This window comes from Neophocaena asiaeorientalis, unplaced genomic scaffold, assembly GCF_003031525.2.
Source record: "Neophocaena asiaeorientalis asiaeorientalis breed wild unplaced genomic scaffold, Neophocaena_asiaeorientalis_V1.1 scaffold448, whole genome shotgun sequence".
NCBI lineage: Eukaryota > Metazoa > Chordata > Mammalia > Artiodactyla > Phocoenidae > Neophocaena > Neophocaena asiaeorientalis.
This window is the reverse complement of record NW_020174920.1, coordinates 1,350,064-1,374,258: the sequence shown is the minus strand read 5'-3', so window position 1 is coordinate 1,374,258 and position 24,195 is coordinate 1,350,064. Positions and strand designations below refer to the sequence as shown.

Genomic DNA, 24,195 nt, shown 5'->3' with positions numbered 1-24,195 from the left:
GACCCCGCCCCATGTAACTGTCGTCCCGGCCTGCCTAGAGCGGGGGCGGTTGACTCCTGCACAGCTTATTAAATGCAGTGGGTATGCCCTTCAGCTTCTCTTCATACGGCAGCTTCTCTGGCCATGAAAGACCTTGTCGGTTTGATTTGTATGAGAAAAGTAGCTCCCTTTCTCTAAAAAGGCTCTGTAGCCCTGTGTTTTGGGGGCTCCTATTGCCAAGTGGCATGAGGGCCCAGACTCATTAACTTTCTCATACACTACTCTTTCCCCCCAGTTCAACTTAAAAAAAAATGTGCAGACCAGCTATGAGAATCAGTCTCTACTAATTCCCAATGATGTGTACTGGACAGTTAACATTCACTGTTATCTTCCCCACCCCCATTCCTTACCCTGGCTTCGTCACCTACAACATGATTTTCAGAGGCGGCCCTTCTCCCGTTCAAAACCATGCCTCCTCCTGTGTCCTTGTGCCCCTCTCCCTCTTGCCTCCTCCGGGAAAATGCTATCATTCCCAAGCTCTCTTCCCCTCTTCTTCTGGGATATTCCTCCAGCGTGTGTAATTAGGGATCTTTAAGTAGAACGAAAAGACCAGAGTGAACACTACGTGGTACTGTGTGAAATAATTCCAACAACCACAAAAACATTTGCGTATGTAGAGAATATCTTTGAAAGATTACACGAGAAAGAAGTAAAGCGGGCAGCCCCCAGCGCTGGGAGCACGACAGCCAGGGGACGAGGTTGGAGAAACACTCACTATCTTTATACGCCTTTCGGACCCTTTGGATTTCATATAATGTGCATGGATTACCGATTAAACAATAAAGGGACTTCTATAAACATCTTAATGTTTACATCTTCTAGAGTTTTACCAAGCCCACTGTTCCCCTTCTGCCACTGCTCCCTGGGTAGATAAATTGACTCTCAGTTTCAGCTACCAGCTGTGAGCTGGTGACTCCCAGATCTGTTATCTCTGGCCCACACCCCTCCTTCCAGCTTCAAAGTTCCATTTCCCACCGTCAGACATTTGTCCGTGGGTATGCCAGCAGAACCTCAAACTCAACGTCTCCTGCACCCCATTCACCATCTTCCAGCTACTTGACCTTGAGGAAGGCCCTCTGTAAATCCTGCTGAACTGAAGGACGACCCTGCTGCCGCTCTTCCTGAGTTGTCAGTCCCAGCTGCCAACGACCGCGGTCTCGCCCCGCACCCGCCAGAACTGGGGTGCATTCCTTCCCTCCCCAGATCCGCCCAACCAGCCAGCCAAACAGCCCCGCCCCTCCCCACCCCTAAAATATCCCTCAGATTCAGCCCATCCTCCCCATTTCTATTACCCTCCTGTGGGCCCTTATCATCTCTTTCCTGGGCTTCCATGCTCCCTCCCCATCTGACTTCCTTCTTCCAGGCCTGTGCTTTTCAAAGTCCCCCCAACCTCCGCCCAGCTGCCCAAGTCACACATGTAAGTGTAAGTCTAACAGCGTCGCTCCTGGCTCACCCCTGGGGGGCTCCTGTACCAGGTGAGGAGGCCCCCACACAGCACCGCACTGCGTCCTTGTCCCTCCCCACCTGGCCTTGTCGTTCCCCACCTGGCCTTGCCGACCTGTCCGGCTTCATCTCCTCCCATTTCTGGACTAATTACAGAGGTCGCGCAACTGTCTGCGGTTTCCCCAAGCATCCCGTGCCGTTCCTCCCCGACACCTTTGTTTATGCTCCTCGCTCAGCTCGGAACGCCCACTCCCGACCCGCTTCGGCTTCCCTTCATCTTGGCCATCTCCTCACCATCACGTGAGACTCACACAAAGACCAAAGGAAGGAACGTGGGATAAAGACGTCCGGAGACTGTGAAGACTGAAAACTATGAGCCCCGGGCCCGGTCATCACGTCGTTTACAACGGAAAGCACCAGGATGACGATCGCCAGTTAGTTTAATTCAGTGGTATAAGTAACCCATCTAGAGTTTTTCTGAATATAACATTTACAATCCTGCATGGCCACTGGACGAGTGAACAGGATCAAGGGAAAACTCACACTTAGGCTGCATCATGACTGGTTGCCCAACAAGACACATGAAAGGTACCTAGCAGGTACTAAAAGTTCAGAATCCTCCGTCGTCACAAAACATCTACTAACAATTTTAATTAACTTTAGACTTCACAGTCAATCAGCTTAGTATTTAGCCTCCTTTTAGACTTGGGAACAGTCTAATCAATTTGATGCGCAGGCAGCAGAATGACAATGAGGTTTTTGTCTCTCATAAAGGCTACCTTTTCATTGCTAGGGTCATACCTAGAATTTCAGAGCAAGTCTGAGTTCACTTAGTGCCGGGAAAAATACATCGAAATTTGTCACTACAGATTTAAGTCAGCAGATTGCAGGCTGTCCTGTACGCAGGACAAAAGCGAACTTGGAGTCTGCAATGCTAAGGACGCACAGTAGAGCAAATACTCGACATCCAACTGGTCTCGACCGAACAGGTGAATCAGAATTATCTGTGGTATGAGGGAGAAACATTACGCAGAAGTGAAACGTTAAAGACCGTATAAGTCACTAGTCACCCAAATTTATGAGAGACCCTATCGAGAAAACTGAGAGTCAGACTTAGCTCTTGCTCAGAGCTTTCGCCTTATCTTTGTGGCATAAGCCAAGAATCGGAGAAAGCCAGTGGGGGGAGACACGCGGGGCTTAGGATTTGGAAAATGAATTTTGAACATTCTAAATTTATGACAAAGCAAGGCTTGGTGCTCATCAAAGAAGTTTGAAAATGGGAAGTATTCTGAAAAGCAAGCACAAGAAAAGCTTTCAAAAGGCTTTCCTCTCTGAAATTAGGACGTAAAAAGAATTTCAGCCAAAAGTACATGCATGAGTGCTACAAGGAACATAAATTCAGCTTCATTTCAATTCACTTATTCATTAACTTATTCAACAAATATTTATTGAACGCTATGTGGCAAAAACTGGGAGAAATGGAATTCTAAAGACAGAGATAAGGTATCCTTGAGACACTTCCTCATTAGCCAATTTCTGTTTTCCAAGGGCATGGTGGGGAGGTGTCATGAATAACAGAATTCAATAAACATATCTAGTCAGGAACGGGGATCTTTTCAAGCCTCTTTCCCTTGCTAACTGTCATTTGGAGATAAGCCCTTGCTACAGGATAAAGGAACACAAAGTACACATAGACATGTGTCCAAGGGACATGGGATACTCTCAGTTTTAAATATCCTTTCCCATTTGCTCTAAATGTCTGCTTGTATTCGTCAAATTACGTAGCCAGTTTGACTAGAGAAATATAGCTAGGTTGGCGGGCACGGACAGGGGACATCTAATGACCTCCCGGGTTCTCTCAGAGGAAGGAAAGGAAATGGTGAGTTACAGGCTCCTTTAAGCAACACTGAACTCAAGGATCATGAAGACAAAGCTACGGCTCTGAATTTCTTTGAGAAGAACTGCAGGAAGACAGGAGAGGATAGAGCAAAGAAAACCAGGGGCTACCTTCAGGAGGGGAGATCTGCAGAGACGTCTCTTGGGATTTGGTAGGAAGTGAAAACGTGACAAAGTAGAGAGAGAAAGAAGGAAGCTCATCCTGACCTTTACCTGAGGGTCAAGATAACTTACAGAAAGACGTGCACCAATACCAGATTCTCCGTTTGGGAGCTCTAAGCAGCCCTGGTGCAATTTATCTTTTCTTTCTTTCAGAGAATAAACCATGTCATTCCTGGGGAATGGTCCTGCATATCTTTCAGGGTAAACTGGTGATCACTGTACCACCAGTCGATGGACAGGCTTGTTCATATGTAGTCCTAAAAATATTCCCTCAAGTAAAGGTCCATTCCATGGAATGTGCCACAGTTCTACATAAGTGATATTTACATAGAATGCACACTTCTACATAAATGACATTCACATAGGATGACTCTTCTTTAGGCTCTGGTGCAAGGCACAGTTGGCTATCTTGAGTCAGAAAATCTGGATCTGGATTTGCTTCTGCCACTGGCTGATTGTGAAATTTGGGTCAAGCCGTTTGAACCTCTCTGAACCTGCATTTTCTCATCCATCTTCTACACAGAGCTTTTAGGAAGATTAAATGACCCAAAATGCATTAAAGTGCTCTGAAAATGACGAAATGATATACAAATGATAGTTCCAAGTACTCCTCGCCAGCACTCTTTGGCCTGGTTGTCAGGGTGTGGAGGGCAAGTGTAGTAATAACAACCGAGACAGAACTCTTGACCAATGAAATGGAAGATACATTACACAACGGACAATCATACTGTACAAAAATATTTTTATTCCTGGGCAACATCAAATTCTAGTTATAATGCCAATACCAACTTTTCCTTCCTCTTTGACTTTGACCCCTAAAATAATTAGAGACTTAACGTAAGTGAATACTAATGGTACTCGATAAAGTAGAGGGAAGGGTTTTATCTACCGTGATGTTCACTGCCAGCCTTACAAATAAGGCCCAAACCCACAGAGTGTTCAGTATTACCTCCTGAATGGTATGTGTGTGGCATCCCCTCTGTATTCTTCACTCAGGCTTTTACCAAACACTTCTGGAGAACCCATTAAATAGTCACACTGTGCTAGGTACCATAGGGGACATTAAGAGGATTAAAACACAGGCCTTATTCCAAAGGCATTCACTGTCTCCATTAGAGGGAAGCGTTGGGAATAACTGATCAAAAAGCAAACCGAAACACAGGTCTCTGAGAAAGGTCCAGAGTATTCTGAGAACACAGACAAATGATAGATTACTTCCAGATGCCGGGATCTAACAGGGCTCTGTGGGGAAAATCATTCTGAGCAAGGGCATGGAGGATGGGAAGGACTCCTTTGCCAGATATGGCAGTGGAGCGATGGGGGTTAGCAGCTAGGCTGAGACGCAAGCTTGAGCTCGACCCGGAAAGCGGATGAGAGCAGGATGCATTCAGAAACCACAGCAGCCACAACAGCATGGCCAGAACACAGGTACAAAAGAAGATGAAGCTGTGACAAGCAGGTCAAGAGAAAACTGTGGAAGGTTTAAAATGCCCAGCTGAGGAGCTAGGTTTTTTAAACGATGCCGAAATCCAGTGAAGGAACAATGCCATGCTGGGTCTTGGTTCTGGAGAGGTGCACAACTGCAGTCGGCATGGAGGATTTACTGGAGGGGCGAGAAAGAGACAAAGGGAAGCCGACCAGATAAGGAGCTCTGGCCATAGGTCAGCGGTACTGAGAGCTAGAAAGAGGCCAGTGGCAGGAGAAAGCAATGGATGAATGGCAGTTTGCCTTTTCATCTTGAGGTGACATACTCCCCGAGGGCACTGGTTCTCAGACATACCGGGTTGCCTCGATTGAGAGGTCCTTGTGCCTTGGGCTAAACCAAAGAGATGAAAGTACTCAAGTCCCACAGATTTGAGCACTGGCTCTTTAAAGACTCGCCTGGTGGCATCTGTCTAAGGAAGGCACACTGAGTTAGAAGTGATCATGTGCGAAAGCCTTTCTTAACCAACCAAGGGACCCGTGATATAAGAAACGTAATACAAAAGTAAAAGTCCAATGATTTGCATTATCCTGACATCCCACACTATGCCAGATGTTTACATCTTTGTCCTCTGTGCAGTCATCAGGAAATTTGCTTTTACTTTTATAATTTCTGCTCTTTTTCCATGGACATGTTTTTCAGGTGATGACTGACAACTGGAATTGTCTCACTAATCTGCTAGGACAGTATGCATAAATGACCGCTGTATTTGATGATGGAAACTAAGGTGAACTAATTCATTCCCAAATATGACCAATGAGCCGACTTGCTTAAATGCTTTGAGACAGATAATATGGCCAAACACATGTACAAATCATATCATCATAAAATTAAATGACCTACTTTGTTCTTAAATTCTATTCTCAAACGTAAAATCAAAGCCTCCGAAACGCATGCAACAAATCAAATACCACCATCAGCATTCATTCCTTTAACACCTACTATATGAGTTCTTACTTATGCTATTGCATTCATTTTCTTCTTTCGGATGACAAAAAAAAAAAAAAAGAGAGAGAGAATCTGTAAACGGAGCTAAACAGATTATTGGAGAAAACAATTAGACATAAAATGACTCTAAGTGAAGATTCCTGGCACTTTTCTACGTGCGCAAGTGTATGCACTCTGCATACCAATGACAAAGCTAGAAAGAAAACTCACCTGTTTTCTTCCTCAAGATCTGCTAGGATTCTCTCTAGCTCCCCTCTTTCCTCACTCTCTAAGGAAATCAAGATCTGGGCAGGACTACGAGGCTGGCTCAGGGGGGAGTCCTGGTTCAAACTTTGGCAGTAATGCTGGATTAACAAATGTTCATCATCTCTGGAAAATAAAATCAAAGGTTTTGGTTTTTTCCCCCCTTATTTTGCCTTGGGGGTCAGGGACTTGGGTGTGTATTTTAAAAATAGAAACAGTTATTTGCTCTTAACAATTAATTAGACCCTTTTTCCTGCTTTTAAAGACATTTTCATACTCCTGAAGTCGTGGTCTACCATCCTGTTGGTGACAAATCCAAGTGTTTCTTCCTCAGATTTTCCATTGAATCTGGTTGGCCTATTTACGTGGGTAAATGAATGGTAGAATGACAGTAATACTGGGACTCTACGTTGACAGTTTCATCAATCGTTAGTAAATATTAAGAGACGTAATAATGGCTGTATAATGCTTTCGCTACCAAGCCTGTCAAGACAATCTGTTCACTCACCCACTGTGTTGTTGATACTGACCAGGAAAAAACTGAAGCCGTTAAAATAAGAGAGTAAATATTTTCTTAAGTGGAAAGCAATGCAAGTGAAAAGTGTTGCTTTGGTAAGCCAGTTTCAACTTATAAACCCCACAGAGGCAGGATGGTAACAATAATGAAACTACAGATAAAAATGACTACTATTTCATTCAATTATTGTTTAGATAGAAAAACAAAAATTGGCAGGGGAAAAAAAAATCCATTAAGGTGACTAATACAAGAGGACTGAACAACTCATTCCTCCGAGCAGCTTTTCAAAGACTAACCTTGGGGAACAAAGAGGCCAAAGGCTTATACGTTGGGAGGAAGCTGCAATCTTTCCTCATATCTAGGAACTCTCTCATACACAGAAGAAATTATTTTCTAAATGCATCGCCCCCAGCTCCTGAAAAGCCTGTGTACCTCCGAGTTATAAGGACTTCATTCTGTTCATAGTGATAGGCTAAATCCCTTCGCTTCCGGCTACATTTCAGTAAGATGATACGTTAATTTTTCCCTCTCCACACCCCTTTAATTTCCTTTTCTCATCTCTATGTCCTCTGAGTTGAAAAACTTTCCGATTTAGGGGAAAAAATCCTCCTAATTTAAATGACCTTGGTCCATCAAGGCAGACAATTGGTTGCTAAGTTAAAATTAAAATAATTATTGGGTGTTAAAAACAAACATTTAAGTGAAGTCAACCAATCTACCAAACCACTTCCCCAGATCTGCCCCTAAGATATGATACTACCATCCAACATCGAGTCAAAATGGATCTTATGCCCTCAGAATAAGCTAAAGCTAAGTTTCGTTTAAAAACAAAACAAAAGCAGTTGTGACCACCTAATTTGTTAGCTCTCTTCCCAAATTCTGCAGTTTGATTGCTAGGACTTCCCATGTTTAATTACAACACATAGTTATAATTCAACTTCTCTTACTGTTTTCTGAGGCAGTCAGTGAATGGCAGCCATCATTACACAGGTACAACTTGAATTACTGTGAATGTGCTAGAGCTTCTAATATTCAAATCAGTGACCCCAAGAAGCAAATCATTCAGGTTGTTTACATTTCGTTGATTCTCTGCTTACATATTTTTCTGTCAAAGTAGTTCATATATTAATACTATCAATACTTTTCCCCACAGCTAAGAAAGAGAATGCATCATAGTTATGTTTGGGGGAAAAGGCTGTTTTGTTTTCTTTTAAGTAACTTAAGTCGTATATGAGTGGCTGAGTGTTGACTTTATTCTTTATTATTACCTTGATCACCTTTATGTACCAGATGAGATGACTTAGTCTCACGTCTTCAATAACCAGTTATGTATAAATGCCACTTGGATACTGCTTCCTTCAGTCTAATCCTTATAAAGCCTGTTTCTCATCTGAGTGTGACTTTGGGTTGCCACACCAACTACATATGATGAATTTACCATTTTCCCTTGGCCTAGATTCTCTATGACAAAGTGGTGAGACATCCGTAACTTGTCAAACTGAAAACATTATTGTACCTTGACTAGATTTCATCTCCCTACATTATCTATTCAGCTAGCAGATCTTTATTTTGTCCTCCATATTTGCTTCTCAGTCTTCTCCCTCCAGCCTCAGCCTCTTGGTTCATGGCAAGATTCCTTATTGTGAATACTTCCCCTACTCTGCGATGAAGCCTCTGTTTCCCTGCCATAGCTGTGTTCTCCGCCACTTTGAGCACCGCTCTCTCGCCTTGCTTAAATTTGACAGGCCTGGCTTGTCATCCCACTACAAAACCGTGACCTCAATTTGTACTTCTTCTTCTGAAACCCTTCACAAGACAGCCTCACTTGACTTAGCTCTTGAAGACGCTAAATCACAAAAATCTACTAGGTAGGATCTCTAAAGGAAAATGCCCGTCTAGCCTACCATATGGGAATGCCAATGCAACTACACCAAGATTATAGTTCTACTCCCCACGAGTGGAGAAAACACTACGTAGCCATCGCTTTAAAAATTAATATCTAATCCCTTTAAACATCCTGCAGGTTTGGTCAAAGCTTCAACATTTAATACAGTTTAAGTATTTGGGACCCTGCCATTTGTGGTAGTATGGCATTAAATAAGAGTAAGGCAAAATGTTTTGGAACATTTTGGAACATCTGGAATACCAATAATGCCACAATTTGGATGAGCTCATTCTGTGTCGGGTTGTCAAGAGTTAAAGAAAAAAAAGTAAATGAAAGTCTCCTTGAAAGATCAAGTGAATATAAACGCTAATTCCTATCTTCTGCGCTAGCCTACCTCTAAATCCCTCAAAGCAATTTCATGGTCAGGAACATTTTGTAAAAAGAGACAGGATACTTACATGCTCTCATTAGGAGAGATGCTATCATTTAGATAAGATCCATTGCTGTTTTCCATTTCTGCTAGCCTGATAAAAAACGTAAAAGCTCATTAAAACTTATGTGACTTCTTAGAATCTATTCAAGACCTAATCGAACATTCCTGAAAACTAAAGGCTAAATCATGTCAAGAGGAGAAAGGAATCCTTCATACTAAAGGATGTGTGTGTTGGCCTAACCGTCTGAGGCAGTGAGTGGTGGACCACAGCTAGTTAAGTAGCTTTACATTTACGCTGCAGATGACAAGAGAAGTTGTACTTTTCTCCTTCACAGATTGATCCTCCTTTCACTGAGAAGAGGCCTTTGTTTTCACGAGAAAAGCTTCCCTAACAACGAATACACTCCGTACTTTACGCTATCCCATGTGTTTTTTGAGACAATTAAAGATTTCCACCGAAGACAGAATTATATATAGCTAGTTAATACTTCCTACGGTTGATACACATGTTCAGCAGTTAGACTATTGATAAAAGATAGATTCACAGTAAGCTCTCTATACATTCTGCCACTTTTTACCTTCAAACACCTCCTTCACCTCAAACAATAATAAAGTCTTTTTACAACTTAAAAGTGAACCAAACTCTTATGGATTTATTTAACAAGCATATCTTACAAGCAGCAATTTCGTTTTTAGATATAAAAGTTACCTCAAACACAAAGGAAGTGGGACAGAGAGGTCCAGGGATTAGGAAAATGAGTGATTCTCTTCTTTACAGCATATTATGGAAAATACACACAGAAATGGAAAGCCAGTGCTTTCATAGTCTCCATGTAACACAGTATAATTTCTTCATATACTTATGTCTGGTCTAGCAGTTTTCTAAGAAGGTTAGATGATTTCTAAGTCAACTGATTAAACGTGCTCAGTATACAAAACATAGCAAAGCTATCAGGAATGTTTAAAGGCCTGGGTTAGGGGAGACTGTTCTGTGCTGATGCTCTTATCGGTGTCCAAAAACAACATGCAGTGGAACGGCATGCACGTTAGAGGGCAAGCTGATTAGTAGAAATCAGACAAGATTGGGGAAAAAGAAAAGATTCGTTTAAAATTAATATAGGTTAGCTTTCCTTGGTTAGTTATTTCAATCAATATTTGCCTGGCATTCAACTAGTCTCATACCTGCTAGCATAATGTTCAATGCGTGAATGAGTATCATCGTGTGAAAGCTGAGGGGACGAGGCAGGCCTATAAGGCAGAAAATGTCATTAGTCACAGATACCATCCATTAATGGAGAAAAAACCCCCACCACACAGTTACGGTATATATACATGGCCTAGAATGCTTTTAGTCTAATACTGTGGCTAATGTACACGTTTAGCTGTTCCTGCATCTTAGATATCATCAAGTATTTAGAATCCAGGTTTGAGAGATAGCAGATACTTCTGCTTTTCTCAAAGGCCGTAAAGAGAGATCAAAAACTTCTCTGGAAAGTTTCAATTATAGAAAAGGTCGGGGGAGACGATCTCTACGTGACATTTTGTCCTCCTGTCTTGTAACGTCTCATATCCTAGAGTTCTGAAATTGTGTTAGCAGTATGTGGTTTAAAATTTTAAACAGTTTACACCTGTGCCATTTATCAGCTGCCTTCTTACTGAACGGAAACTGTACATTTGCCTAGTAAATTTGCAGTTAACGATATTAGTTCCAAAGAGGCCACACCAGTCCGTGACTACTTAAGATTCCACGTATCAAGATGTCTTGGTTTGTGCAGTTCTGTAAAGAAGGAATACATCTACCAGTTTAGCAGCGGGACTATTATATTACTACTTCATAAAGCAAAATTCAAGGGCCCTAAATTATAATGTGATGTTTTAAAAAGAACGACTAACTTCAATAGGCCGTCAATATCGGAAATATTTCTTATTAGGGATACTGTGTGCTTATATACAGAGGGGAAAACAAGAGAGGAGGATTAGCAGGTATAGTCTATTTACTTTGGGGGTATAAAAACCTACTTTTTTTTGGCTTCACAGACGAGAATTTTGGTAGGGTTGACATGTTTTCACCTTTTCATATCTGATCTCTTAATTATCCTTGAAGTTTTTATAGTATCTTTTAGATTAACCTCAGGAAAAAATCCATCTGTTCTGAAAACCAGTTTGGGCTCGGGCTTTTTTGTTTTAACTGGAATAGGACAAAAGGTCGCTTCCATTTCTCTCCTGACACGGAAAGCCCTTAGGTAAAGGCGTGAATCAAAAAGTCAAGAGAAACCTATTCAGTAAGGATTAGTTTAGTCCAATGTCTAAGCAGCATTCAGGGACTTGGTCAGGACACTAAGAAGAATATGTCTGTCTTTTCTTACATTAAAAAAAAAAAAAGAAGAAAGAAAGAAAAACGTGTCGTTACCTAGGCTTACATAGGAAATGTGCTAGAAATCTATACTTCTTAAGGAAGACACACAATCATAAGATGATTCCAGCGCACTACAGCAAATAACCAGGGAACTGAAGTCTTGCCTGAGAGATAAATGTCTTATTCATGAAACCAAAGTTGTCTAGGTCAAGTGTCACCATAATCAAATTTGGAATGAATTACGAAGATGCTTAAACTGTCATGAGGAAACAAAAGGATGACTACCCAATTTACGAGGCAGATCCAAAGACTTCCAGGTGAATCTTCATTCTAGTTTTGGAGATAATCTGCTCATTTCTTAGAACCCTGGAACAGCCCATTATTAGAAAAAATGCTAACGTTTGTTTTGAAATATTCACTGCAGGTCAAGATAACTGAGTACCTGGATTCCTTAGTTTATAAGCCCTATCTTCTGGAACAGACCAGTCTTTCGATTGCATACTTCTTATAAGCTAAAAGCCCACCATCGAGGAAAATATATTAGTGTTTCCCCTTGTAACAGTAGCTACCTTGGTAGTGTAGAGAAGAACACATGAGACCTTGGAGCATAACTACACCAAGAAAGCTAGGCATGTAAATGCAAAATACCTGAATAAAATCTTAAACAGAAAATCTTATGCAGAGCTTTAATTCTTAGCCTTGAGGATACTTCCACGTTATTTTTCTTATGGATGTACACAGCACCTAAGACAGCATGCATAAGCTCAAGAACTCGTAATAACCAAGCAATCTAAAAAATATAGATATACGCTAACGGAGGTACTTATTAAACCAGAAAATGAGCCAAAAGGGAATACTGGTCGGAGAAGATTCATTTAAAAATCAAGAATTAGTAAAAGTACAAAACTACGTAGTCCAGAAACAAAACTAAATGCAATGTCTTCTAAAATGCTTTTCCAAGAGAAGGTGAGAATGCTGTTCTCCCTTCCTAAATACAAAATGATATACCCCCAAAAGGATTATTCCTACTCTTCCCATTACTGCTAATGGCCAATTCCATCCCACCCACCACCCTCTTCTCTTTTGTGACAACTCCATTAATAAGTTTTCAAAGCAGAATAGCTCAAAGAATATTGTTCGACTGTCTCATTTGTGGACAAACAATATAGAAGGCTTATGCTAGGTTTACTTTCAAATAAAATGACAAATGCAGGCAAATAAGGGTTTTTTTCTAAGGAAAAACAAAAGATCTGTATCTCAGTAAACTTTCAAATTCTGTGATCCATACTGAATGGATTAAATGCTGTCATCGTCACAGGATTTGTTAACATTGGATAGAGTTCTCGCAAAATCAAACACCTTAGGACCTGGCTCTTCTGCGTGAATAGAATAGCTTTACGATTCATTTTATAAATTATTTACCACCCCATGAGTAAAGACTTTAATAAAATTATCGGTTTTACAGGGACTTTAGCCTGCTGGGGTTGTTTTCTTCCTCAGAGTTAGAATTTCCCACTATTTCTGAATAATCTAGCATATTTTTTTATAAAAAGGCTAAGTGGGGCTAGGTTTCAGTTGTTAGAGAAGATATTTTTTAAAACAATGTTACTAATTTTAAAGTTCTTCAAAATTTAAGAAAGACAAACACCCTCTACTTAAGACAAGTTATATTAAACTGTCATGAATTTTTCTCATTAGCTTACGTATACAGTGAACTTCTTCCTCTAGTTAGTTATTCTTTATTATGTTGTGCTACCTCTATGTGTTTTAAAACATTAACCTTTAGCATATTTTTCTTTTGGATTGGTCAGTTGGTTAGATTTACTTTGTGTTGGAATAAGTTCTATTTGCTTATCAGGATCCAATCAGGCTGAGAATTTCAGTATACCAATTAAACTTTTTTTTTTAATTTATGAAAGGCTTTACCTTCTATAAACAAATAGACTACCTGGAATAGGGAAAATAAGTACCAATAGCAAGGAACATACCTGAATCTAAATAACTCCCCAAGTTGTTTAAGCATGATGATTAAAGAAATCGGGTATAGCTACCATATCTCAAAATTAAAGGGCACAATAATGCAGCTTTACAAAAGAAAGGAAAGTGTTATACTTCCTTTAGGCCATAAAAGACCTAAAATCAACTTCAATTGATACTTTGCATTTATCACTACAGGATTTTTTTCTAAAAAAAAGACCTACTTTAAATTAAATTACACGGTGGAATAAAGAAGACCCAATAAAAATAAACTGAATTCTTATATAAGCCCGTCTTCCAAATTGGTCACTACCTTCTTATATATAATAGAGCTGTCTGACTTTAAATAAATATTTTAATAAAGTACACTTTGAAATACCAAAATTTTGTTATAAAAACCCCACACAATATAACTTTCAAACAATGCACACTTTGTTTGCTGATATTTAAATCACGGACTCTAAAAGGAGTTTTCTGATGACATTATAAACTCTGAGATAAATCAATTAACTGTTGATATCTAGTATTAGTAGTACTAATAATACACACCAATAATAATAACAAAGACTACAGTACACTTTCCTTCCAGTGTAAATGTGTGTTTATGAGCTGGGTATTTAGCTTGGAGAAGAGAGCAAAGTGAGTTTAGGTCAAAATTGAGAAACTCATGTATATAAACATTGGTCCAATAGCATGGCATTACCTGATAAAAAGTCCACGTGTCTAATTGAAATTATTCAACCATACTCAACATCATACCATGAAACAAATTTTGCTTTTAAATAGTCCACTTATAACAGGCCCTAAAGAGTAAACCATCATCCTTTTGAAGGTCCTAAAGCATTAAATCTCTAGAAATATGGCTACAGAATGTTATTATGTAATCAGAAGGCTCTTCCCTGCGTATAATGAAAGAATATATAAACGTGTCTCCCAGGAACATAACTAACAACCCAACAATTCCTTTGATGTTAATTTGAACTCCAGGCCAGCATTTCTGCTGGTTTACATTTGACCAAGTGGGGACCTGAAAACCTCACTGATTCTCCTGATCTGTGGTGGATGGCACCCTCAAAGTCTTATCAAGGGAAAAATTTTTGAAATGAAGGAAGGGAAATTAAAACGTCTTTCAAAAAAACAAACAGAACAAAAATTTTAAAAAATCAAGCAAGCCAATGTGTTGGTGGTAGCAGCACCCTTCAGTGGAAGTACTCACGCAGAATCTACCGGCCAGAAGTTGATCAGAGTAACAGGACTGCAAAACAAAAAATGAGGTGGTGAAGAGAGACACAGGCAAACTCAGACACACACACACACACACACACACACACACACACACACAAATTACTGAAAGGTCAAAATAAATGAAGTGCAATTAAGTATGAACCATGGAAAGCAATGGCCAGACAAAGGTGAAAAGTGAATTAAAAGAAAACCAGTTGTGCGATTGCCATCAGAGTTATGGAAAAAAGAAGAGAAGGTTCAAAAGAGGTGAAGACATCATCATTTTGATCTAGAGAATCATAACTACTTACTGTGAAGAAATTTCCTGTGACTGTATTTTTTTCAAGGAGAAAAAAGTGACTAGATACGACCACACAATCGGATACAAAAAGACACACGCCTACTGATTTGTAAGGGAGGAAAATCAAAATGAAATCTTGGAATCACTCATTTGTAAACAGTCCCATATTTCTTGCAAGCCTCGTGAGGTAATTAGGAGCCGGAACGTGGTGGTTTACTCCCTGTGAGATAAAGTTTAACTTTTGGAAAAGGTCATCGTCATGGGACAATTTACATGGAAAATGGCAACTGAACATCAGCTTGCTTTTCTCTTTTTAGATACAGTAAATCTAAAGAAAGAAATAGGAGAGACTGTTTGCATTTGGGAGTGAAGGAAGGTATTCAGCTGAGAGGAGCTCAGAGATACGTCAACTGAGAGGCTGGTTTGCTTTGGCCACTACTCACGTTTCCATGTTGTCCCCCTCTAAGACCGTCTGCACTGGCAGGTAGCCCATTCGGGGATGCTTCGCAAAATACCTTTTGGTTCGAAATTTGTTTTTCAGTACCTTGGCAAAGTCTCGAACATCTTCTCCCGATGTAGTCTGAAAGGGAAATCATGCTGACATCAGACTTGGGGAAGGGGTATAATCTCAAGAGAAAGCACAATTCCAGTGTTCTGCCTCGGAGCACTTGTTTTATTATAATTAAGAGCAGTAGGAGTTGAGAGCAAAGGCTTTGGAATCACATGAAAACACGGTTTTGAAACCAGACCTGCCATTTACTAGTGGGGTTAACGTGGGTGAGTTATTTACCTATCCAAGGCTCCAATCACCTATAAAATCGGGGCAGTAACACCTCAATAAGTTGTGATGATGAATAAATGAAGTATACCAACTAGTGGGCTACCCAACGAATGGTAATTTATAGAAGTCTGGAGGTCAGAAAGTTGACCTTCCGTTTTGCCACACTTTACAGTAGTTTTAAAACGATTTTGTCCACATTGCTCTAGTGTTTCACCCACTAAATACCATTCTATTCACAGCATGGTACATTCTCCATCAATGAGTACCTTTGCAAAAGGAAGCAAAATGAGGAAGACAATGAAATAACTGGGAGAATCACTCCGAAGATGGAAGAGAGAAAAGCTCTAAAGCAGAGCTTCTCAAACTTTGATGTGTTGGATACCACCAGCAGACCTTGCTAAAATGCAGGCTTTGATTTACAAAGTCCAAGGTGGGCCCTGAGGTTCTGCATTCCTAATAAGCTTCCAGGTGATGCCAATGCGGCTGGTCCACAGATCACACTTTAAATAGCAAGCAGCTAGTGTTTAAGGAATAAAAGATTTACACCCAGGCCTGTGTCCACCAAGTCCAGGCCCTTTCCATTTCGCCAGTGATTTCTCAAAGTCCTATTGGCCACTGAGCATTTTCCCACAACAACTTCTTAGGAGGCGACTCCAGCTCTTAATTATAGAACCTTGGGCAAGCTTTTTTAACCTTAGGATCTCAAGAGTCCTCAACTATAAAAAGGGGATAAAAATAATACCTATCTCACACAGAGTAGTTTAAAAGGTAAACACCTAGCATTTAGTTGGTAAGTGTGAGCAACATTAATTTAAGTGGTGGATTGCAAATTTTAAGGAACCTATATTACCCCACCCCACACCCAACGTGCCCCATGGCCGTAACACCTCTGCGCACAGCCGCTAGGGACGTGCAAAATAAACGTGAAAATGTCTTCCCTACAACCCACGAAAACAGAAGAAAAACCTATTGATTCACCCAACAATATGTGTCGAGTGTCTACGACAGTCCACGTGTGCCAGGCATCGCACTAGGGATAAGGTAAATCCCGGAGTCTACGGTTTGGAGCCTCTTTAGCTGGGCAACATCTGGGGAACTTACAAATCACAGCGTGACACATGATCTGTAAGACTGTACAAAACTGAAACTTCTTCCAGGTGAACTAAGTCCCGTCAGGGAGGAATCCAACTTACCGGAGTGCAATATTCCACCATGGGATAGTGCATTTTGTGGCCTTTTGCAACGCGACCAGAAAAGAAGCAACTTTGGCAGATGTCATAATTAAAGTGCTTTAGACTCCTGTACCTGGTAAAGAACAAAGACAAACATATATGTATTTCTTCAGATCAAATTCCCAAAGAACACCCTTTAATAAACCTCCTTCCACACTGTCTTAATTCTGGAAACAGAACGCAGGGTTCATTAATCCCACAAGGTAAGTGATTAACTTCCTACTTCCAGATTTCTCTGGTGCTTCTCCTACAGTATCAAAATGTTTTGGCAGAAAGATTACCCTACAAACATTCGGAAGGAGGGCAGAAAAACTCAGCTCTTATTTAAACTCCACTAGGAACTCTTTCAGATTAAGCAGGAAGATAGTGGCGAACTTCCAGGCTTTTGAAGACCAGATACTAGAGTTTGAAAGAACCTCCAGAAAGGATAGATTGATGCATTGCGGGCTCCCGTACCCATCAAAAAGGCACAAAAGTTTTCTGAGGGAATTATTTTCAAAAAAAAAATGATAAAGCATTTCACAAGACAAAAGAAAATTAAACAAGAACTCTCAATTAAAGCAAATCTTGCTTTAACTACATTTTCTGATTGACGGAGATGACTCATATTCAGGTTGTCACTTGGATCATCTCTTTTATCTGTCTCTCTTCAGAAATCCCTCATCACATTACCTCCACGTGATAATGGAAGCCCCAAGAAAAGACACATCTTGGGTAAGATGTAAGTATTACATGGTACATTTCCCCCCCATTCTCAGAATACTGTATTCTTCATTTCATACCCTCCCTGGCTTGTGCTTTCTCAGATAAGAATCTTAGCCAATTAAAATAAACATATTCCTTATGTCACATATGGGAACGTGGGGAAAGAAGCTACTGTTTTTAGATCCCAACCGTCTTCTGAGAGTGGGGGAAAGGAGGAAAGAGAAGTGCTCATTCCTAAAATAATCTACTTTCATAAGGGCAAAAGAAGTGAATGTGAAAATGCTCTCTTTGATCCTCCAAAGCATTCTCCTTTTTCATTTTATAAAACTTCCCCCAGCATACAAATCTTACCAGCGAAGGAAGCTAAGAAAAGATAGGTAAGAAATGCAGTGGAGCCCCACCCCCCGCCCCCCAGCCCCCAGCATCACTCTTACCTGCCAAAACCAGGAAGGAAAAAAGGTGTCCTGTGCAAGCACTGCCTACTCAATGTTGTCTATCTAGGCTTTAGAAACCTCTGAAGGTTTCTGCAAAACCTCTTTGTAAACAGCATGAAGTATGGTAGGACAAACACCAACGGTAAAGGAGCATAGTGAATGAAAAGCACACAAATGGTACGAAGCAGTTATTAGGAAACAAAGTAATGAAACAAGTCTAAGCATAACCAGAAATGAGTGTCTACTTAGCTGATAAGTGGATTCTGAACAGCCATAGATGATATAGCTAGTTTACAACTTGACGGCTTATTCGTTGCTATGGAAACCTTGATGTTGATCCACATGTTTAAATACATCATCATTTCAGAATCTGGATTTGGGATTGTTGTTCAATAATATTAATTCATTTAAAAATAATCCTGTCTCCCCAAACAGATCAATAAGACTGAAGATTTCAGAGCCAATCAATCGTTTTCTGGGACATTTCAAGAATATCAGAATAATAACCTGCGATGTTTCCTACCACTTTCACTTTTCAATTTATAAGGAACGTTTTCTTTTTTTAGCTGCTTTGTGAATCTTTCATTTACTTGCACACTTTATATTCAGTCCCTCAGAAGTTCATTAGGATACTATGAAAAGAGCGCAATCAGATTCACAGATAAAGAAGTATGTTCTAGGGTGCTCGAAACAATTCTTGTTACCTTAGGGCAAGAACAGTGGTGCAAAGTGATTAAGAGAGTGAGCTGCCATGACAGGTCTCCCAAAATAGAATCATCCCTTAGTTTTATAACTGATTCTTGGAGAGTTTCTATAAACAGAAAAGACCATGGAAAAAAAAGAAAGAGATGACCAAAATGTTTTGGTTCCAGGAAAGAGGAGGTACAGTTAATCTGTATATACTTGATGGACAAATATCTTGGTGGAGACAGGCAGTCAGTCCCGATCGACCCAGAACATGGCTCTGCAGAGCTGAAGAGTGAAGGCGGAGAAAGACGCCTGCCTAATGAGGTAGATCCACTAAGACAACCCAGTGATCAGGGGAGTGACGGGAGTGATCAATGCTCCAGCCTGATCACCTCCTCTCCCACTATGCAGAGGACCAAACTAACAGCAACTGGTAGAGGAGATAAAAGATCAAGTCATAAAAAGCTGAGAAATGATCAAATAAAATGACATTTGGGGGCGTTCCTCATACCTGAAGCCGATGATTGGACACTCCTTGCAGATGTTACACTTGGCCTGATGCTTCGCGGTCTCCGCAGCAGCCACTCTATGCAGGACGGGCAGCCATACCATGGACTGGGGTTCCAGTCTCATCCAGTCTAGGAAGAGGGCCGCTTCAATCTCAGGCTTATTATTAGCCTGCAAAGACAGGAGGCCGAAGAATGCAAGGAGAGAAGGTAAGAAAGTAAAGGAGGCAAATGTCAGCTCAGGTAATGCGTTAAAGAAAGAAAGAAAGATCAATAGTGGCACAGTGAGGCCAACTCTTCACAGGCTGTTTCTGCAAATGTCCCCCCAGCATCTACACAAGTCACCTACCCCTAAAGCTTTGGGAAACTGCTACTACCCTGTTTGGCTACTAGATGACAAGAAAGCAAAGCAAAGCAAAACAAACAAACGGAAAAAGTAAAGCAAAATACACACCTGGGAGAGACTATATTTAGCTCCAGTTTTGGAACAGATACATAAAAGTTAGCCAGAAGTAAAATGCAAGCATTTGTTGATAAAATTTCAAAGGAGAAAAAGAAAAAAAAAAAAAACAACTCAAGGAACTATCGCTCCCTTTTTTTCTAGTGAATCTGTTTCTCAGTGTTTCATAGAATCATAATGAAGAGGCTTTACAATTCATCTGGTCCCAAAGCTTCATTTTAGAGACAAGACAGCTGAGATGTAGATGAGCGAAGTGGCTTTTTCAAAGGCCAGACAACTAACTCCCTGGCAGCAGAGCTGATACTAGCACCCAAACCTCCTGGTCTAGTGCTGTTTTCATGGTGGCCTGCTGCTTTTCTGTCTGTCTGTCTGTCTCTAGTTCTCTCTTTCGGAGTCTAAGTTAAATAAATACCATTCTTCCCAGAGAGTACAATGATTTTAGAAAATTCAAAATATTACTTATCCATCACTTGATTGGTATGTTACCACAGTCAACATTTTAATTATATGTTGTTTTTAACCCTACAAGACCGTGTTTCGTGTTTTTATACTGTTAGATTGACCCATATATTGACCACTTTTGGGGAGTTTGTTTCTCATTGCGTCCTTCATCTCAATTCTCCCATCTGGGATCAGTTCTGCCAAAGTGTATCCTTCAGTATTTCCTTTTGTTAAGTGTCTGTTGATGGCTAATCTCTCAGATTCTGTTTGCCTGAAAGTCTCTTTTTCTATGCACATTCTTGATTGCTATCCTCACTGGGTATAGATTTTTAGATTGAAAGGGTTTTTTTGTTTTCCTTGTTGTGTTTCGTTTTCTTTGTTTTGATTTTGTTTCAGCACACTGAAATATCATTCCACCTTTATCTCACTTTCTCTGCTGCTAACTGTTGATAAGTCAGCTGTGAAGCTGTTGGTTCCTTGAAGGTCATCTGTCCTTTTCCTGTCTTGTACTGTACTTCTAGGATTTTATTGATACGTTTTAGGATTCATGGGGCTTCATGAAACTGTGGGTTACTCTTTAGTCAGCTCTGGAATCTTCTCAGTCATGATCTCAACAAAGACTGCCTCTTCTCCATTCCCTCTCTCCTCTGCTTACAGAAACCTATTAGGTAAATGGTAGACTTTCTCAATCTAACCTCCATTTCTCTAAACAGGCTTTCCTTAGTTTTCCTCTATTTTCGGTCTTTCTGTGCTTCATTCCCAATACTTCCTTCTGCCCTACTGCCTGGGTATCTAGTTCTCTCCTTAGCAGCATCCAGTCTACTGTAAGCCCATACATTAAGTTTTAAATTTTGATTATTGTACTTTTTAGTATCTATAAGTTGTATTTTTGTTTTTGTGCCAGTACCATACTGTCTTGATTACTGTAGCTTTGTAGTATAGTCTGAAGTCCAGGAGCCTGATTCCTCCAACTCCGTTTTTCGTTCTAAAGATTGCTTTGGCTATCCGCGGTCTTTTGTGTTTCCATACAAATTGTGAAATTTTTTGTTCTAGTTCTGTGAAAAATGCCATTGGTAGTTTGATAGGGATTGCACTGAATCTGTAGATTGCTTTAGGTAGTAGAGTCCTTTCCATAATGTTGACTCTTGCAATCCAGGAACATGGTATATCTCTCCATCTGTTTGTATCATCTTTAATTTCTTTCATCAGTGTCTTATGGTTTTCAGCATACAGGTCTTTTCTCTCCTCAGGTAGGTTTATTCCTAGGTATTTTATTCTTTTTGTTGCAAAGGTAACTGGGAGTGTTTCCTTAATTTCTGTTTCAGATTTTTCATCATTAGTGCATTAATTTTGTATGCTGTTACTTTACCAAATTCATTGATTAGCTCTAGTAGTTTTCTGGTAGCATCTTTAGGATTCTCTATGTATAGTATCATGTCATCTGCAAACAGTGACAGCTTTACTTCTTCTTTTCTGATTTGGATTCCTTTTATTTCTTTTTCTTCTCTGAATGCCGTAGCTAGGACTTCCAAAGCTATGTTGAATAAGAGTGGTGAGAGTGGGCAACCTTGCCTTGTTCCTGACCTCAGAGGAAATGCTTTCAGTTTTTCACCATTGAGAATAATGCTGGCTGTGGGTTGGTCATATATGACCTTTATTATGTTGAGGCAAGTTCCCTCTGTGCCTACTTTCTGGAGGGTTTTTATCATAAAGGGGTGCTGGATTTTGTCGAAAGTTTTTCTGTATCTACTGAGATGACCATATGGTTTTTCTCCTTCAATTTGTTAATGTGGTGGATCAGATAGACTGATTTGTGTATACTGAAGAATCCTTGCATTACTGGGATAAACCCCATCGGATTATGGTGTATGATCCTTTTGATGTGCTGTCGGATTCAGGTTGCTAGTATTTTGTTGTGGATTTTTGCATCTATGTTCATCAGTGATATTGGCCTGTAGTTTTCTTTGTGACATCTTTGTCTGGTTTTGGTATCAGGGTGATGGTGGCCTCATAAAATGAGTTCAGGAGTATTCCTCCCTCTGCTATATTTTGTAAGAGCTTGAGAAGGATAGGTGTTAGCTCTTCTCTAAATGTTTGATAGAATTCGCCTGTGAAGCCATCTAGTCTTGGACTTTTGTTCGTTGGAAGATTTTTAATCACAGTCTCAATTTCAGTGCTTGTGACTGGTCTGTTTATATTTTCTATTTCTTCCTGGTTCAGTCTCGGAATGTTGTGCTTTGCTAAGAATTTGTCCATTTCTTCCAGGTTGTCCATTTTATTGGCATAGAGTTGCTTGTAGTAATCTCTGATGATCCTTTGTATTTCTGCAGTGTCAGTTGTTACTTCTTTTTCATTTCTAATTCTATTGATTTGAGTCTTCTTTTTTATTTTGATGAGTCTGGCAAATGATTTATCTATTTTGTTTATCTTCTCAAAGAACCAGCTTTTAGTTTTATTGATCTTTGCTACTGTTTCCTTCCTTTCTTTTTCATTTATTTCTGATCTGATCTTTATGATTTATTTCCTTCTGTTAACTCTGGGGCTTTTTAGTTCTCCTTTCTGTAACTGCTTTAGGTGTAAGGTTAGATTGTTTTTTTTTGTGGTACACAGGTCTCTCACTGTTGTGGCCTCTCCCGTTGCGGAGCACAGGTTCCGGACGCGCAGGCTCAGGGCCGTGGCTCACGGGCCCAGCCGCTCCCCGGCACGTGGGATCTTCCCGGACCGGGGCACGAAACCGTGTCCCGTGCATCGGCAGGCAGAATCTCAACCACTGTGCCACCAGGGAAGCCCCGGTTAGATTGTTTATTTGAGATGTTTCTTGTTTCTTGAGGTAGGAATGTATTGCTACAAACTTTCCTCTTAGAACTGCTTTTGCTGCATCCCATAGGTTTTGGGTTGTCGTGTTTTCATTGTCATTGTATTCTGTTGTTTTTGGATGGTATGTCCTATAAATATCAATTAAGTCCATCTTGTTTAATGTATCATATAAAGCTTGTGTTTCCTTATTTATTGTCATTTTGGATGATCTGTCCATGGGTGTAAGTGGGGTGTTAAAGTCCCCTACTGTGATTGCATTACTGTCGATTGCCCCTTTTATGGCTGTTAACATTTGCCTTATGTATTGAGGTGCTCCTATGTTGGATGCATAAATATTTACAATTGTTATATCTTCTTCTTGGATTGATCCCTTGATCATTGTGTAGTGTCCTTCGTTGTGTCTTGTAATAGTCTTCATTTTAAAGTCTATTTTGTCTGATATGAGAATTGCTACTCCAGCTTTCTTCTGGTTTCCATTTGCATGGAATATCTTTTCCATCCCCTCACTTTCAGTCTGTATGTGTCCCTAAGTCTGACGTGGGTCTCGTGTAGACAGCATATATACGGGTCTTGTTTTTGTATCCATTCAGCCAGTCTATGTCTTTTGGTTGGAGCATTTACATTTAAGGTAATTATCAATATGTATGTTCCTATTACCATTTTCTTAATTGTTTGGGGTTTGTTATTGTAGGTCGTTTCCTTCTCTTGTGTTTCCTGCCTAGAGAAGTTCCTTTAGTGTTTGTTGTATAGCTGGTTTGGTGGTGCGGAATTCTCTTAGCTTTTGCTTGTCTGTAAAGGTTTCAATTTCTCCGTTGAATCTGAATGGGATCGAATGGGATCCTTGCTGGGTAGACTAATCCTGGTTGTAGCTTTTTCCCTTTCATCACTTTAAACATGTCTTGCCACTCCCTTCTGGCTTGCAGAGTTTCTGTTGAAAGATCAGCTGTTAACCTTATCGGGATTCCCACGTATGTTATTTGCTGCTTTTCTCTTGCTGCTTTTAATATTTTTTCTTTGCATTTAATTTTTGATAGTTTGTTTAATATGTGTCTTGGCGTGTTTCTCCTTGGATTTATCCCCTATGGGACTCTGTACTTACTGGATTTGATTGACTATTTCTTTTCCCATATTGGGGAAGTTTTCAACTATAAACTCTTCAAATATTTTCTCAGTCCCCTTCTTTTTCTCTTCTTCTTCTGGGACCCCTATAATTCGAATGTTGGTG

At 40.2% G+C, this 24,195-nt stretch overlaps 1 protein-coding gene across 1 annotated transcript in view; it reads right to left on the bottom strand.

The window, feature by feature from the left end:
- The window catches only part of DMD (dystrophin), a 1,279,715-nt gene that overhangs the window by 52,974 nt on the left and 1,202,546 nt on the right, over nt 1-24,195 (bottom strand). Inside the window, exons 41-47 of the mRNA XM_024760455.1 lie at nt 19,258-19,424; nt 16,882-16,993; nt 15,351-15,487; nt 14,599-14,637; nt 10,232-10,297; nt 9,075-9,140; nt 6,182-6,340 (exon numbers count right to left, since the gene is read on the bottom strand). Of these exons, the coding sequence (XP_024616223.1) occupies nt 6,182-6,340; nt 9,075-9,140; nt 10,232-10,297; nt 14,599-14,637; nt 15,351-15,487; nt 16,882-16,993; nt 19,258-19,424 (746 nt within the window). The remainder of the gene's footprint in view (nt 1-6,181; nt 6,341-9,074; nt 9,141-10,231; nt 10,298-14,598; nt 14,638-15,350; nt 15,488-16,881; nt 16,994-19,257; nt 19,425-24,195) is intronic.